The 18,452-nt window shown below is 39.5% G+C and overlaps 1 protein-coding gene across 1 annotated transcript in view; it reads right to left on the bottom strand.

The window, feature by feature from the left end:
* Window positions 1-18,452, bottom strand: part of COL14A1 (collagen type XIV alpha 1 chain) — a 156,673-nt gene that overhangs the window by 97,528 nt on the left and 40,693 nt on the right. Inside the window, exons 6-11 of the mRNA XM_089518391.1 lie at window positions 18,313-18,432; window positions 15,396-15,560; window positions 13,281-13,442; window positions 12,971-13,122; window positions 11,231-11,360; window positions 2,588-2,733 (exon numbers count right to left, since the gene is read on the bottom strand). Coding sequence (XP_089374517.1) covers window positions 2,588-2,733; window positions 11,231-11,360; window positions 12,971-13,122; window positions 13,281-13,442; window positions 15,396-15,560; window positions 18,313-18,432 — 875 coding nt within the window. The remainder of the gene's footprint in view (window positions 1-2,587; window positions 2,734-11,230; window positions 11,361-12,970; window positions 13,123-13,280; window positions 13,443-15,395; window positions 15,561-18,312; window positions 18,433-18,452) is intronic.

Raw genomic sequence — 18,452 nt, 5'->3', positions numbered from 1 at the left:
CAAGCTGGATAGAACACCAGATGTCTAGTTGGACTGGACACAAACAGTATCAAGATCACTAAGTGATGCTTAGCAAATAGGTCACAGCAGTTCTCTGAAGGATCCAGTCCTTCATTCACCAATGTAGGTGATAACAATCCCCAGACTACTCTGAAGAGCTCCACTGCATAGCTATCTGGAGATGCCATGGAAGATTAAAATGAGCCTTTTTGCTGCCCTTACTTCACTCAAAATAAGTTCCACTGAGTTCAATGGGCCTTACTCCCAGGGAAGCAAACAGGGCTGGTGACCTGTTTCAGAAAGCAAAAAGGACTTAGAATATCCTGTGAACGTATCAGATATACTAAAAAAAATCAGCATGTTGGTGGAAGATTCGAACCCACCCAGAATGAAGATGAGCAAAGATATAGAACACTAGCTGCAAAAAGCCTCAAACTTTCTCTTGTGAGACTGCTGTCATTCCAACAATAAATGAAACATGTTTCGAAATAGCAGCTGTGATGAGTATGTACAAGGCAGCTTTGATTAGTGTATTCAAAATTCTTTATATGTGGTGAAGTCAATTATCTCTGACATACTTTGTGATTTAAAGTTAATATTTATGTCCCTTTGAGCACCTTTCATCAGGTATAGTAAAAAAACAACAACCACGTATTTGTTAAAAATCCATTTAATGGGTGAGGTTCTCAGATTAGCTGGTATCCAGTGAGGGGTACATGCCCACAGCTACAAATCTTGCAAAATAAATAAATAAATAAATCCAAAAACTAAATGCAAGTCTATACGAGCTCTCACTAGCTTCCCTGAATCCTTTCCACAGCCATACGTGTCTTTGCATGCTATTAAGATTTCTAACCTGAATGAATATAAATTCAGTTTCACATGTTGAACATGAGGGGTGGGGTAGAAATTGTCTTTTCTCCTAGCACAAAGTTTATACCATTTAAAGTGGGAGTTTTCTTAGCTGAGTTTGAAACAATTACTTTTGTTGCATACAGTTTATAAATAATTCACATTAAAACAACTCTATATAAATTGTGACACACTAAGGAAAACGCAAGCCTCCAACCAGTTACATTTTCCTACTCAGAGTTCAATAAACCTGCCTTGGTTGCCTGCCTGGTAATGCAAAAAACAAGGATGCCAAATCCCAAGCAGACACAAAAGCTGCTGGTTGCTTTTATCTTGATGTATCATGAATTTAACAGTCCTGCTCAGAAGAGGGAATTTTTTTTACAAAAAGAATCATCCATGTTAATATGTTGTTAAGATATGAAAAATGTATAATGAGTAAGATAGCATAGAAGTATAACTGGGGATGCCAATTCTGATGATTGGAAGGTTGGCAGTTCGAGGCCCGAGTGCTGCATGATGGGGTGAGCTCTTGTCACTAGACCCAGCTTCTGCCAACCTAGCATTTCGAAAGCACGGAAATGCAAGTAGATAAATAGGTAGCACTTCAGTAGGCAGGTAATAGCATTCGGTGCAGTCATGTTAGCCATATGACCATCGGAGTAATCGTTGGGCAACACTGGCACTTCAGCTTAGTAACGGAGATGAGCACCACCCCCTACAGTCACCTTTACCTTTACCTACTTTCAGTTACTTTTTATTGTTGTTTTGTTGTTGTTAGCTGCCCTCCAAGTCAATCCCAATTCATGGTGACCCTGGGGATGAAACATCTCCAAGACCTCCTGTCCTCTGCTGCTCTGCTTAGGTGCTGCAAACCCATGTCAGTATCCTCCCTAATTGAATCCATTCATTTGGCATGTGGTCTTCCTCTCTTTTTATTACTTTTAACTAAAATACACCTAAGAATAAATAAATGGCTACCACTGACCCTTCCCTCCAGAATTTTAGCAGTAACAAATAAACATGCTTTTAAAAAATCTATATTTAATGTGTTTTTTTAAACAAAAGGACTATTTCTTGTGCCTCTAAAAGTAACACATTCCCTGTTAATTAACATGCTATTTCAAGCTCAGCAAAGAATCGTTACAAGAATAATATCAATCAGGAGATTCAACACAAATTGACTGATTAATCATTGCTGTGCTCATTGCCATCTGGGGTTCAGATCAAGGTATGGAAAATGTGAGCAACTCCCCCCCCCCAAAAGGGTTTCCAGATCTCACGATTTTGTTGTTGTTGTTTGAATGGCATAATTTATGCAACTTTTGATGCTTTACATATCATGATTAATGACATCAACAGGGACTCCTCCTTGTGCCTCTCCTTTTTAACATCACTAGGGCCCACCCTCTGTAACATCACCAGGAATCATTCCTAGATTTTAGGGTTTTATGCTGAAATCTCAGGGTATGAGACAAGCACTGACTTTGCAAACCCTACCCATTTTTGCAGTCCCTGTCCCTCCAGGAATCTCCCAAGCATCCTAAACTCCTACCCCCAAATTATATTTTCCTATCCCAGACAGATTACCAAGGGAATGGGGTCCTGGCTAGGAGAAAAAAGAGGATTCCATCCCCTGATCCTCAAAAATAGAAGCATATACATTGAAGCAAGTATTCCTTGTGCCTTTAGTACTACAGACATTCATAATTCAGTCGATGGTAAGTATCCTTACCTCTTTTTCATCTGCTGCTAGCCCATCAGTGAGAGGTGCATAGAGAATCATATAACCAGTTGCACCTGGTACGCCACTCCACCTTGCTCTCATGCTGCTATGAGACACATCAAACAGTTCCAGATCTGATGCCATTGGCAAAGCAACTGCAATGAGAAAAACAATGTACATATTTTTACTGGTTACATGTTTATGTTGCTTTTTTATTTAAAAAAATGGTACTTCAAGTTCACAGTTTAGTTTACAACGTTTGTCCATTAATCATTGGTTAGACAGAGTTTGGATTCTTAAATTATTAGGGAAACTGACATATAAATTCTGCCTTACCAGAGGTGAATTAACTGAAGATACCTCCAAGACTACCAGGCATCCATTTATAACATATATGGCGCACACAAATTCTACATATGGCCTGCTGTTTAACCTCATGATATCCTGGAATCTATCACAATTAGCGATTTTTGGACAATGTCCTTGATAATACCCTCTGATTATACTTTGAATAATGGAAAGTTGTCTGTGTGGGGGAAGGTGGGGAATGTATAATTTAATAATATGCAAACTCTTAATAAACATATTTTAAAAACTGGCAATTAAGCTGAATAACACACCTCACTAAAACAAACTGAATAATAAAACCATTAGCCCAGTGATTATCAAAGTTTAAAAGGCAAAAAGGAAAGGATCTATCTTCCTACCCTTCCTAAAAACAGTGATTGCAAATCTGAAGGGAGTGCATTCCACAACTGAGGAGTAACATAGGAAAAAACCTATAAAGATCTTAGCATCTGGATAAGTTCAAAACAACAGAAGTAGCCTCAGACAGTGAGGCCTTGATGATCCAATAGTTTAAAAGGGGAGAGCTGTTGATAGAAAAATATTATATATAATTAGCCACAACTCTGGAGACCAGGGTTCAAATCCCCACTTGGCCATGGAAAGTTGCTGAGTGGCCTTGGGCAAATCATTCTCAGCCTCAGAGGAAGGCAAGGGCAAAAACCCCTCTGGCCAAATCTTGCTAAGAAAACCCTCTGGTGCATAAGGGTTGGCATAAGTCTGAAAAGACTTGCAGACACACATCACACAATAACAATAATTAGGGATGGAGTAAACAGGTATGAAAACGTGGCCTGATCCTGTTTTTTTCTGAAAGCAGATCAAAACCCCACTGTCTGCATGGCCCGCTCCCAAAACTTTTTGGATGCATCCCCATCATGCATGTGACCTCCAAGTACCCCCCACGTCCCACCCAGAAGCCATTCTATTGGATGGCCATTCCTTTAATTGGCTGCACAGTCATACGTGTGATGCTCTGCCAGTAGAGTGAATCAGTGTGCAAGCGATACATTGGAAAAGCACAATCATAGCCCCCCCCCCCACCATACATGCCCCCTTCTCCCCTTCCCCCCATGACTCCTTGTTGGACTATCCTGTTTGTGTATGTTGTAATGGCAATTGTCTCACTTTTATTTGTTTGCTTTGCCACAGCCCCACACTGGCACTGAGCTGTTCATATACAGGTGCAAAGATGCACATTTTCCCTGCTAAACTGGGGTATTGTGGCTTCTTTTTGCTCTAGTTTTTAGCCCCAGAGTGCAGCTTCATTTCTGTTTCCACTTGCTTTTGTGGTGTGCATCATATAAACACCCTGCTTTCAAAGTAGCTGGAAGCCACTTTACTTTGCCTGTCTGTTTCACCCCTAGCTTAAAATTATTCTCTCACAGTGGCTGACATCCTACATGATGCTTGTAGAGTGTAAAGTTAATCACAGCTACTTAGTGCTTACACTACATCACCTTTCTGTTGAATGACAGCTTTGTGCAACTGATTGTGTATCTGCCAGTGGTGCCTACTTAGTGTCCCATTGTGAAAAGGGTTATGAGCAGTGGCTGTTTCTGTAATGCTGGTGAATAAAGTTGTACATTAGAGGCACTGGCAAAGAATTATACACCATCCAAGAATGTGCATCTACATGGCTGGAATCCTGGTATTTAGTTCAAACCAGGGTAGATCCATTGAATCAATTATTAAATGGTGAGTGTACAGACAAAAACACTGTGAATAAACAATTTGTTTTCACTTTCAATACACAGAATGGTTTACAATTCATTTTGGTCTGGGTACAACCTTGTGTGATAAGAGGATTATTATTTCTATTCTATAGACTAGGGGAGTGAGACACTCTTCCTATAAGCAAATCTGCAATACAGTGGGCCCTCGTTATTTGCTGGGGTTTAGTTCCAGGAACCCCCCATAGATAAGAAAATTTGTGGATGCTCAGGTCCCATTCAATCCAATGGCATAACAAAATGGTGTCTTGTAAATAAAATGGAAAATCAATGTTTCCTATTTGGAATTTATGCTTTTTCTGAATATTTTCAAGCCATGGATGCTTGAATCTGTGGATAAAAATCCATGGATAAGAAGGGCCACCTGTATAAACCCAGGACTCAGAATGACAAATCCAGATCTCTCAAGCTAAATTCCAACATTTCATTATGATCATAGAACATAAATGAATTTTGTGTTTAGACTTGGGTCCCACTAAATTCCATTATTTGGTTCTACGGATGTTTCTGATTACAATTCATTTAACTCTTATTGTTGGCAGTGCTATCTGGAGCTGTTGGGAATTGAATTGAATTGATTGTGCTTTTCCAATAATTCTGGAGGGCCAAAGGTTTCTAATCTATCCTCTGAGCTGTTGTCAGATCAAACTCTGAAGTTCCTGACTAATGAGTTGTGACTATGAAGCAGGTAGTCACACTTGAATCAATGGATATCTAATCACCTGGTTGCTGTTCTTCATGCCACTGTAAATGCATGGAATAGGTGGGACATGAGCTATAGATTGCAAAAAAGACTGAGCATTACACCACAAATGGGTGGGAATCATGTTGTCCACCAGACATTGCTGGACCACAAACTCTAGCACCTCTAATCCAACGACATCTGGAGGGAAACATTATTCCCATTCCTGCCCCACTATTATCTTCCTCTTGATCATTCTGAAGGAAAAAATCATGTACAATGGAACAAGAGCTCTTCTTGAAGTCATTCTTGGCAATTATTCTCCAACACCTCACCAAAAATGAATTTTCGTATTTTCCCATGTCTCAGCACACATGACATGAATATATTTATTGCAACAGCTAAATACTATGCTCATTCAAGTTTGTGTTGAATGTGCTATAGGCTCCAATGTGTGGCTTTTCATATTTGGCAATTCATTTTAATCTGTTGCCATCTCCCAGCAAGGTCAAAACTGTATACTCTCTATATTTTTTCTATATATTCCCAATAGCAACATTTTTAGTCTTTTTAAAAAATTGAAATGTTATTTGGAGTGATTAATATTTACACATTTCAGAGTACTGCTTTATGATACTTTAGCAAAGTTTTGTTAATACAACTCTTGGAGATATTCTGCCTTAGGCAGAGGTGCAATCAGTCTTCAGAAAATGCATAGGACTCGGCTTAGTCAGAACTTGAATGAGTGACTTCAAAAGAGCACCAGGTGCTATGGAAGTGATGTCATTGGGTCAGAATGTGGTGGAATTATAATGGACTTAGTTCTTAACCAATTACTGACCAGGAGACTGATCATACAGTCGGCCCTTCTTATACACCGATTTCCTATACACGGATTCAAGCATACACGGTTTGAAAATGTTCAAAAAAAATATAAATTTCAAATATCAAACCTTGATTTTCCAATTTTTTTTATAAGGGACATCATTTTGCTATGTCATTGCATTTAATGGGACTTGAGCATCCATGGATTTTGTTATACATGGGGGATTTTGGAACCAAACCCCAGCATATAACAAGGGCCCACTGTACATGTCTGGTCTATATATACATAAATTCTTCTATAAGCAGAATCATTCAGACGTTAAGTCCCACTAAGTGCATATAGAATCATAGAATCATAGAGTTGGAAGAGACCACAAGGGCCATCCAGTCCAACCCCCTGCCATGCAGGAAATCCATATCAAAGCATCCCCAACAGATGGCCATCCAGCCTCTGCTTAAAGACCTCCAAGGAGGGAGACTCCACGACACTGGAGTTAGCCATACTCCAGTCACTTCTAATGGCACTGCACACTAGTCTGCTGTGAACTACTTGTGTGCCGTGAGAAACACATTAATTAAATAAAGAAAGTCCAATGAATTCATCCTTTTGGATGCTGCCCTCAGTGTTTCAGAAAACCCATTGCTCTGACTTTTCATTCTTTACAAAAGACAAGTTATTCTATTTCACTACTTCAGGTATCATTGCATGATTTACTGACTTTCAGTGTAGAGATGCAACAAAAGGGGAGAGACCACAGTTCAATGGAAGAGTACATGCTTGTAAGGGGAAATCCCATGTAAAGTCCTAGCCATTTTCTGTTAATGGACTGAGCAGCAGGTGATGAACTTATACTGTAAATCAGGCCTAGAACAAGGGTACACAATTTTATGGTCAAAGGGCTTCATGTGCCCTTAGTTTACCCCAATGTGACCTCCAAAACTGATAATATCGTATTTAATAACATTTCAAGTTTTTAAAAAGTCTTGAAATATATCCAGCCTTTTTCTATGGGAAAGAGATCAAGGCAGCTTACAATAGTTAAAACAGACCATTAAAAATTCACAACATACAAAAGTTAAAAATTTTGCCCACATATTTTCAAGCACATTCTCACAACTGGAAGAGCTGGAAACACTCTCTTTTAAAAATTCATATTTGCACTCCTTCACAATTGTGCCATTCATAGAGTCCTCATGGAGCAGAGTCCTGCTAGAGCCAAAAATGAGAACAATGAGGACAAGAATCTCTAACATCAGTGCTGCATGTTATAGTTATTCTACTTCTACAATATTTGGGCACCTCATTCAAGAACCCTGCCCTCCTCATGCCCTTTTTTGATATCCTCCCATCAGAATTAAAAGATTTAGAGCATGAATTACTCATACTCAGCGGTACCCGCCTCTGTTTTTTTGCCTCTTTTGAGTCACAGATTTGAGAATTCCAAAGTCCATATACTGGTTATATCCATACTAAAAAGACACAGAATTCTCCCTATGTTATCTCGAGATGGTATGGAGAAAGGGTCTGGAGATTAGCAAACTATTAGAAGATTAGCATCAGCCTGCAGATCCCTCCTCCATACTGTTGCAAAACAACATACAAACTGTGTGACTGCTTCATCATGGCTTCTCTTTTTAAAAAATCTTTGCCTGATGAATAAACATAGAGCTTCATAAGCTTAATTATAGAATTTTGTATCCTTTTGGTGTTAAAGGTATCACTTCAGTATGAACTTTGTATTTTTTTTTCCTTGTGATAAGCATGACTATCCCCCTAAAGAATCTTCATTGGGGTGGTTTGGCATGTTTGAATTAGAAAGGTACAGAAAAAAGTTCATACATTTACCTGTTTGATATAATTTTTGTGGGTTACTGAATTCAGCTTTTGTTACAGAAAAATATGGATAATCTGAGAGCAGAGTCCATATGTATGTGCAAACTCACACAGCCCTAGGATGAAGTGATGCTGAGAACAGGGTTTGCTCTCTCACAGTCTGATGCCAGGCACTCAGCTGCCAACAGATACAGATGAAATGCTCCTTTCTTTTAGGCCTTCATTTGATGTAGGCAGGTTCTTTTAAGTCAGGAATTAAAGAAGCAGTAAGATGAAAGGACTGCCTTCATCTCAGGATGCCCCATAACTCAGCAGCATTAATCAAACTGCTGAATATTTGGCCCATAGGTAAGAATATGTCAGAAACAAGCCTCTTAAAATCATTTGAAGCATCCCTAAAACTATGTTGCTCCAAACTAAGTAAAGTTTTTGGTACAAACTGTTCTTAGAATGTAACACACACACACACACACAAGTAAAAACTGTCCTCCTGTATCAGCAATCGTAAATTACTTCTTCTCAGCTGATAACTGACAGCTGGCGCCAGGTAATGGAATGGCTGTACTCTTTCCATCATTGCCTTACGATACAACGCAGAATCAGCAGCTCAGGGTGAGGAGTGAGAAAGAACTCTTATCAGGAGGCCTGCTGTTCTGTCTCTAAAGGATTTATTGCAATAACTACCACAAAAATTATTGGCAAGCTACACTGAGGTTGAAGAAATAGAAAAGCAGATCCCAAAAGAAAGATAATAGTTTTTCTAATGTGTGAAAACACATTAAGGGAATAATGCTATATTTATTTACTTGAGAGTAAGTCCTGCTGAACTCAATGGATCTTGCAGCCAAATACTTAGGACTGGACTCCACAATTGATCTTCATGCTTGAGGTTGACTAATATTGATGCAGAAGAACCATAGAATCATAGAGTTGTAAGAGACCACAAGGGCTATCCAGTCCAACCCCTGCCATGCAGCAAGGCATAATAAAAGCACTCCCAGCCTCTATTTTAAAAACCTTCAAAAAAGGAGGTTCCACCACTCTCTGAGGCAGCATGTTCCACTGTGAAGCAGCCCATACCATCAGGAGGTTCTTCCTAACATTCAGGTAGAACTTATTTTCCTGTAGCCTGAATCCATTGCTTCATGCCCTAGTCTCTGGTGCAGCAGAAAACAAGCTTGCTCCATTTTCAATATGACGATGGTCCAAATATTTAAATATAGCTACCATGTCACCTCTTAACATTCTCTTATCCAGGCTAAACATACCCAGCAATAGGTGGGGTGGGGGAATTTATAGCACAAATGAAAACATTCCAGTTGACAGAGGTTTAATATTTTCATTACAAACAAGTTGAAATAAGAAACACTTTATGGCTCATGGATGACAAAGCCATTCAGCAAATCTCAGCTTGAAACAGTAGTTTCTACACACATTTAATCCTCTCTTCCCATGGATGGCATACCCCAGAGTCATGTTTTGCTGCAGAATTCAAGCATAAATAGACCTGTCTTCATTGTCACTTGAAGGGCTATAAACAATGTTGCCAGGTTCCAACCACTTGCAAAACACAGAGCTTTTTAAAATTTCTTTTTAAACTGGGATGGGGTGGCGGTGGATCAAGCAAGCAAGCAAGCTGGGACAAAACATCTTCCAACAATTTTATTGTGGTTTTGCCATGGGGCACTTTAATATATAACTTGTTGGGAGGGCGTGTGTGTGTGTGTGTGTGTGTTTGTGTATCACGAGCAGAAAAGCAGAAGTTATATATTCTCATTGCTAGTAGGATCCAGGAAATACAAAATGTATAAAATTTACAGTACTTCTACAAAATCTAACCCAAACTCTCAATACACTGGAATTTCCAGGAGGGGCAGAAAACACCACAGAAATCATTACATGCAACATATGTAAAAATCAACCTGTATGAGGGTTAGCTTTACAGATTTATTTCCTTATGGAGGGGCTTTCGAATGAAACAGCTTTACAATGAAAATCCCACAACATCTTGTATTAGAAGAAATGGTCTAACACTACCAATTTCTTAATGTAGATGCTTTGAATTTTGCTCGGATTCCAGTGTATGGTCTTTACTGCCTAATTAGGAAAGTCAAGTCTTTGTTCTGCTATAAAAAGATTGGCTCATATATTTTCCCACAGTAATGTCTTATTGCAAAGGCACAGTCATGCATTCAGTTTTTGATGTCACCACATTTTAGAAGTATTTATAAAGCCTGACCAGGAATATTCACAGGAAAAACTACCCAAACAAAAAATGATAGCAAAATAGTAAAATTTGCCTCTCCAACTTGCTTCTAAATTCAGGGTCAAAGTACACAAGAAAGAACTCAGAAGACCTGAATTGCATTATTGCCACCAACGTATCAGCATACCATCCAATATTTCACAGATGAAAACAGACATCTTTGGCCAAACAATATCAAGGAGTGCTCAAGATAGCAAAAATTATTATTGAGGAAGAACACACAAGCTAGGATGGGCTGCAGCAATTTGCTTTTGCCAGAGCCTAATGTGAAGAGCAAGACTCTTCCCTCTTCTCTCCTCTCCTCATTGAGTTAACTGAGTGCAAACTACTCTGCACTTTGACCTCAGTTTGCAGGAAGTGAAGTAGGCTGAAAACAAAGGAGGAAAGTGGGAGAAAGAGAGAGAAACTGGGAGAAAAGTGGGACAACACTACATTTCTTCCTCTACTATGACCCCTTCTGAGCTTAGAAGAAAGTGCAAACTATTTGCATTTTCAGCTAAATTTACAATGGAAGTAAGCTGAGGACAAAGAGGGAACGGAAGATAAACGGGAATTTTAGAAACTAGAAAATTTTACAAGCAGCTGAAAAGGTGGGACAACAGTCTTAATCCAGATTGTCCCTGCCAAACTAGGATGGTTGGAGGGTATTCAAAGAGAATATGGTTCTTGGGGTGAAGGAGCTTCCTCCCTCCTGTTGTATATTATGGTCCCAATGAATGACTGTCCTGTAAGCTTATTTTTAAATTTTTAAAAATCATTGACTTGCTTTTCAATGACATATTTAACACCTGAAATAGTTCTGGCCTTCACGCTTAGCAGCAATCCAAAACACATGGAAAGCTTTTCAATCTTATATGGTATCACACATAGGTTCACACTTAAAATAGTTAGATTTGAGCAACGGAAAGCTACCCTGATAAGACAAAACTCAGATACATAATGCCTTCTGTTCTGTTCCATGACTTACGTGTAGTTGCAGTACCCCGAAGGCCTTCACTGGCAGAACTAACATATATGGCAAATACAGCTATCTGGTATTCAGTTATAGACATCAAGTTTTTCAGTACTGCTGTAGAAACACTGCCATCCACCACTACCTGCATGATGGAAGATACTGAATTAAATAGGTTATTAAAATATGTATAAAACAAGCCTTCTCCTTCTGTTGGAAATAAGCCTTGACTTACTTCCTTAGGAGGAAGAAAGAATCCAAATTCTTCACTCAGAGAACTGATAAACAACCACTAGATATGCCCACCTTTTCACAGCATAAATCCAAAGCCAACCTGAGGCCTTGAAGCGAGTTCATAATAGCAGAAGATAGATGAATTCAACTGAGCATCATTTATACATTACAGTTATAATAAAAAGATTGCCTCCCAAGCAACAATTAAAAATTAATATAAGATAAAGCATAATTAAATCCCAAGGTCTAGGGCAGAGGTGAACGAAAACAGAAGGCTAGGAGATGACATTAGCTCCTTGGAAGACCATGATGGTTGCACCCCACTCCCCCCACAATTTTTTTTAATTGTCCCCAAATGCATCCTAGTGGCAATATGGCATTTTTGTCATGTATTTAGGCATGCCTAGGCCATTTTAAGCCCCAAAAGGGCCTTTTCTTTTTTTAACAACAGGAAATGAGCAGAGATTAGTTTCTGTTTACTTTCTGTTTCAAAATAGGCTTCTTTTGGCCTGGGCTTAAATTGGTCTGTGGGGGAAGAGCTCACTACACTGCCTAGAAAGCATCCTGAGCAGTTAGGATAATATATATATATATATATATATATATATATATATATATATTGTTTGGAAAAAACTGCAACTTTTTTGACCCCTGAGAACTACAAAAAAGCCTTGGAGAGCCTACACTTTGCCCATTCCTGGTCTAGGTCCTCAGCAATAAGATATTCTCTCCAGGAAGAACTGAAGATGGGTTCAGAGGTGTTTGAAAATGTCACTCCATGGAATCAGTCCTTCTGTGTACCTGTCTTACATGTATAATTTTAAGACCCCAAGAAGAACAAGTTTGCTGAAGGCTCTGGCATTTGGCTTGAAAAATACATTTCACATATTTAATCCACTGAACTTCCCTTATTACTTATTACTGTTCATGTTCAATCATCTCTGCTTTCACATCTCCATGGTAATACTTTTGAGAGCTCAATTGTCTGATAAAGCATCTTCAATACAGAAGGTGCTTAACAGAATACTAGACATAAATGACATATCTTTGTCTCATAAAAATCACAATCTAAATTTCAACAATAGGAGACAGAAAAGGAAGGGAAGACAGGGGCAAGAGGATCAGAGGAAAAATTAGCACAAAGACAGTTCTGGAGAATGTGAAGACTAACCAAGTTATTTAAACTTCCCTGACCTGTTGCCTTCCAAATATGTTGGACTAAAACCCCCATCATCCTCAGCAGTATCAACCATGTAGAATGAGGATTATAAGTATCCAGAACTTTGGGGATTTCCAAGCTCTGGAAAACAAGCAGGTCAACTATGGATAAATCAGAAGCACTTGTGGCTCTCCTATACATATCCAGATGGCCCAGGATGTTTGACTAGATGGATGGAACCTCAGACAGATACCTCAATTTTATTCTTATAGTCTTAACAAGTTTCCAAGTGGTGAATTCACTCCTTCATCTATCAAATATTTTCAGATAATTAAGTATCTGGATATTTGCTAATCCATTACCTCTTCTGGCTGCCCTCCTCTAGTGGGATAGTAGACAACTCTGTATTTTTCCACTTTGCCTGGAGCATGAGTCCAACTCACACGAAATCCTCTGGCTGTCACCTCAGATGTGACCAAGTCTGTAGGAGCCCCGAGTGTAGCTACCAATGTTCCTAGGTTTTCAGACAATTTAAAAAAAAAAATCACATTTCAGTTGCCCAGTATGATGAGTTCCCTCATTCAGCTATAATCTGTTCCAGCTTTTGAAAATGTTCTGCTTGTATAATATTTCAACAGAGCAGAAAAGGTGACATTTCTGCATCTCATTTACCTTTGATTTCCTTTTCCTGTTCTTCAACTCTTGAACACACTGTCTTTGTAAGACCCTCCACAATGGAGTTCATGAAGCTGAAGTCAGCAACATTATAGACATGAGTGTTGTCTGGTTCAGAGGCAATCTCTTTCAGTTCATTTTCATCCGCATTTTTCACACCTGGTGTTGGAAGAAAAAATAAAGTCTGCAGTCTTGCTTTATTCCATACAATGAGTGTTTTGACATTACCGTATATACTCAGCTATATGTTGAACTAATGTATAAGTCGAAGGCAGGTTCTGGGGAGAAAATTATGGATTTTGCCATAACCCATGGATAAATCAAGGGTAAAACTTGGAGGCTTCTTCAGTGGGTGCATGTGAGCACAGAGGAAGAGAGACTCTAAGAATTTTTGCTCCAGTGTTTCAACTTTGCTTTCACCCTTCACTCCCCAAACAATGGCAGCCAGTGTGGAAGGGACTCTGTTTAACAGCAATTAATCACCCAGGACTCTTTCTGCTTGGCTTAAGAGAAAAAGAAACTCTCCCTTCATGGGGAAATCTGAAAGAGCTGCTATCATATTACCATACTGACCCATAAATAAATTGACCTGGGATTTTGAGGTCAATTTGGGGGGATAATTTTTTAGATTTAAGGATGAGTATATACAGTAACCCTTGAAATAATTTGGAAGCCTTACGTTTTTGAACTACAACTACCTGATCCCCCCTGGCTGGTACAGGGCAGTGATGGTGAACCTTTTAGAGGCCGAGTGCTCAAAGTGCAACCCAAAACCCACTTATTAATTTCAAAGTGCCATGTCCCTCTGGCTTTCTAGTAACAAACTCTGGCAAACTCTGTGCTGGGGCGATGGCACATGTGCCCACAGAGAAGGCTCTAAGTGCTACCTCTGGCACGCGTGCCATAGGTTCACCATCACTGGTATAGAGTATACTCTTAGGTATATTTTCAGGCTATTACATGGTGTACAATTTTAGCTATATAATCTAGAATGAGTACAATCTGGGAATTGTAATATGGGTATAATGTGGAGGTTGTAATATGGGTATAATTTTAGCTATATAATCTGAGCCAGAAGTATTTCCTGACTATTCCAAGGGATATAATTTTAGCCAATAGCCATACTGTCTAGAAGATTCTGGGAGCCATAGTCCAAAAAAGTATTTGTTCCAACTCTTGGGGGTTCCTTTCCTTCACAAGGAACCGCAGCTCCATCCTAAAAGATTTCATTAATGACACCTGGTGTCACCCATGTCACTGGGGCAATGAATCTATTCAGGTTTTAATCCAAAATTTAAGGGAGCTATCCAGGATGTCAAACTTATTTTGGGAATATGGTTCAGCATTCTGGATAGCTCCTTTAAAACCAAAAGCTTCCACAGATTCACCATCCTGCCAACATGGAAGTCACCAGCCATTATTGGATTTCAGCAAAGGTGTGATTGAGCTATGAACATCCCTTGTAAGGAAGGAAGTTACTTACAGAGACTCTGATCAATGTGTCAGTAAAACAGTGTTCCTCAAGACTGGACAGCAATTTGTCAAGGATGATACAGTTGCACCCTGCACTCCAGATCCTACAAAGAGCTCAGGGCTGGACATCCAATTCTATTCCAATGAGTCTTTATGACAATATACTGTTGTTTTTGTTATGTGCCATCACGTTGGCTTCAGCTTATGATGATCCTATGAATGAGAGATCTCCTACAGAGTCTCTCTTGGATGCTCACTTTAATGTGATAAGGGGGTTTGAGTGTGTCAGAGAGGCTGGGATCTTATCAAGAGTTTAGACTCCTAGTAGGGTCATCCAAGACACAATACCCAAAGAGGAGACATCAAACTAAGGCTTATCCATCATCTTCAGAGAGCAGTGGCAACACCAGCAGAAGAGAGCTGATAGTTGCAATTGTAAAATTAGCAGAAAAGGTCCAGAAGGCAAGCTCCTGGACAGCAGCAGTAGGAGGAGGAGGGGGACACTCACAGAAGATCTCTTTGATACAATGGCAGTGGCTCTTCAGTATTAACTTTCATTGGTTCTGCACAGAAGGCAGCATGGGTAAACCACTTTTGAATATTTTTTTACCTATGAACAGACAATCCAGTAATACATACCAATAGCAAACAACTCAATGCCAGCATCTCTCAGGTTTTTTGCAGGTGGGATGACATCATCTTGGGATTTCCCATCTGTGATTAATATACCAATTTTGGGGACACCAGGCCTTGCACCTGCCTCAGGCTTAAAGTTGTTTTCCAAAATAAAAGTTAAGGCAAGACCTGTAAAGTAAGAAAAGAAAAGACAAAGAAAAAGTGATCAAAAATATTAAATGTTATCAGCATTTTACTAGGCATATTGATAGCTAATATATCCCAAACAGGTTGGCTGTTGTTTGTTCAGTTTGAACAGTTGACTAGGAGGTATATGTAAATCACTAATGACACCCCACACCCATACCCATACTCACCAATGAGGAGCACCCTATGTTAATGGGGTGGGATTTAGTTTGAATTTTAAATGAGTTGTGCAAGGGATTAAATTCTATTTCTCAAATAAGTTCAGCAACTTGTACAGCTTCTTTGATTTCCAGGCTATAACACAGAGCAGATTCAGCATGCCACCCACAGACAGAAGGGTAACTCAACCTCCCTACAGACATTAAATTCAATGTGTGTTTCTGAGAAAGAACATGTGGCATGTTTGAAGGGGGAGAGAATTCAACAACAAAATTCAGGTTTAAAAATACACAGAGAGAAACTGCTTCTTGTATATTATCCAGTCTGATCATTGAGGTATTTTTGCAGAAATATGCCTAGAGATTTCAAATGGGATGATATCCCCCTTGAGTCCATGAAAAGTAGGACCTTTAGTATATCGACTTCCATTCTACAGAGCCCAATTCAAACTGGGGCGAGGCATTCAGTCTCCACTGAAAACCCTTCTTTTTCAAACTTTTTAGACTAGAAAGCTGGGCCAAAGCTAACAAAATGAAATTCAACACGGAGAAATGAAAGGTACTGCACTTAGGGCAGAAAAATGAAATGCACAGATGTAGGATGGGGGATACCTGACTGAATGAAACTACGTGTGAAAGGGAACTGGGAGTCCAAGTAGACCACAAGTTCAACATGAGTCAACAGTGCGACGCAGCAGCTAAAAAGGCCAATGCGATTTTAGGCTGCATCAATAAAAGTATAGTGTCTAGATCAAGAGAAGTAATAGTGCCACTGTATTCTGATCTGGTCAGGCCCCACCTGGAATATTGTGTCCAGTTACGGGCACCACAATTTAAAAAGGATGTGGAGAAACTGGAGCGTGTCCAAAGGAGGGCGACTAAAATGGTGAAGGATCTGGAAACCATGCCCTACAAGGAACAACTTAGGGAGCTGGGGAAGTTTAGCCTGGAAAAGAGAAGGTTAAGAGGTGATATGATAGCCCTGTTTAAATATTTGAAGGGATGTCATGTTGAGGAGGGAGCAAGCTTATTTTCTGCTGCTCCAGAGACTAGGACCTGGAACAATGGATGCAAACTCCAGGAAAAGAGATTCCACCTCAACATTAAGAGGAACTTCCTGACAGTAAGGGCTGTCCTACAGGAACACACTCCCTCGGAGTGTAGTGGAGTCTTCCTCCTTGGAGGTCTTTAAGCAGAGGCTGGATGGCCATCTGTCGGGGATGCTTTGATTTGGATTTCCTGCATGGCAGAATGGGGTTGGACTGGATGGTCCTTGCGGTCTCTTCCAACTCTATGATTCTATGATTCTGACAAGCTTCTCTTGACTAACACATGCCAGTCACTTTTTAAAAATTAATGTAAATTAAGCTACAAGTTTTTGTTGTAGCTGTCATATTTGATTGCTTGATTCTATTATCCCTTTTACAAACTCTGATATAGAACGGTTTATACATTCACTAGATAAATAAAACACACTGCAAAAATCCCTTAGGCATGTCGGGTCAGCAAATGTTTGAAACCAGAATTTTATGATTATTCATTGAAAGTCTGAGGGTATTTAGACAGGTACAATGAGTAATTGTTACTCATAGGAAAGACTGGATCTTGTCTAGATTCAGTCATGGATTCCTGTTACTCATCTGAAGCAAACTATTGTTTGAGCTTATTCTTTGAACTTCCTAAGGTTTTGAATGAAACAGCTGCAATCAGCTTGAGCCAAATCAATCAGTCATACAAGCTAATACCCCTTATCTTCTGTTCTTCTTGATAGAAATGGATTAGTACAGACAGGTCTGATTTGGATATAATGTGAAATCATGGATGAATATGCCAAGAAGTCTACTTCAGTGGTTCCCAACCTGTGGGTCGGGACCCCTTTGGGGGTCGAATGACCCTTTCATGGGGGTCACCTAAGACCATTGGAAAACACCTATTTAATTACAGTTATGAAGTAGCAACGAAAATAATTTCATGGGTTTGGGTCACCACAACATGAGGAACTGTATTAAAGGGTCACAGCATTAGGAAGGTTGGGAACCACTGGTCTACTTGAACCTCAGGATCAAGTGTGACAATCATCTTTTCCACCTCATACAATGGAAGAAACAGGAAGAATCCACTTCCTCGCTTAAATTAAGCATGGCTTTTTGATATATCCAAATTGGGATTTATAGTCAGTTAGTTTTTGTTTAATAAACGGATCAGTAGACACAGTTTGATCTTGGCTTGCTTTTAAAAAGCCCAAAGTTTAAACTGATGATGGTTTGACACATTCCACATATAATACAGTTAGTTTAAAGCAGCAGGTGCACACTAGAGAGGGAGAGAGGAAGTGCTCTAGCCCAAGCGTTGAACAGACTCAGTGCATAATACTAATTTAGTGTTATGCTCAAACCAAGCTGTAGTAACAACCCATTGTTTCTGAGGATTTTCAGACCTGGCTCAAATGTTGCTGAAAGGAGCCAGGAATGTCCTTAAAAAGTTCACAATACAAATAGGGTAGGTGGCAATTGTGGTTCCTTAGGAAGGTAAGCAGATTTTTGAATTATGTAAGTCATGCACAAACTATACTGTACCTGTTAAGGTGTTCCCACCCTTATAGGGTAAGTTACGAACAGCATCCAATACAGCATCTTTTGTACTATAGGTGTTCAAATGCCATTCTATTCGTGGGTCACCACTATACTGAGCAAGACCTGGGGAAGAAATAAATGTA

The sequence above is a fragment of the Sceloporus occidentalis genome, unplaced genomic scaffold, assembly GCF_023333645.1.
Source record: "Sceloporus occidentalis isolate IW3139 unplaced genomic scaffold, rSceOcc1.0.p SCAF_3, whole genome shotgun sequence".
Taxonomy (NCBI): Eukaryota; Metazoa; Chordata; class Lepidosauria; order Squamata; family Phrynosomatidae; genus Sceloporus; species Sceloporus occidentalis.
The sequence above is the reverse complement of the archived record's forward strand: the minus strand, read 5'-3'. Positions and strand labels throughout refer to the sequence as shown.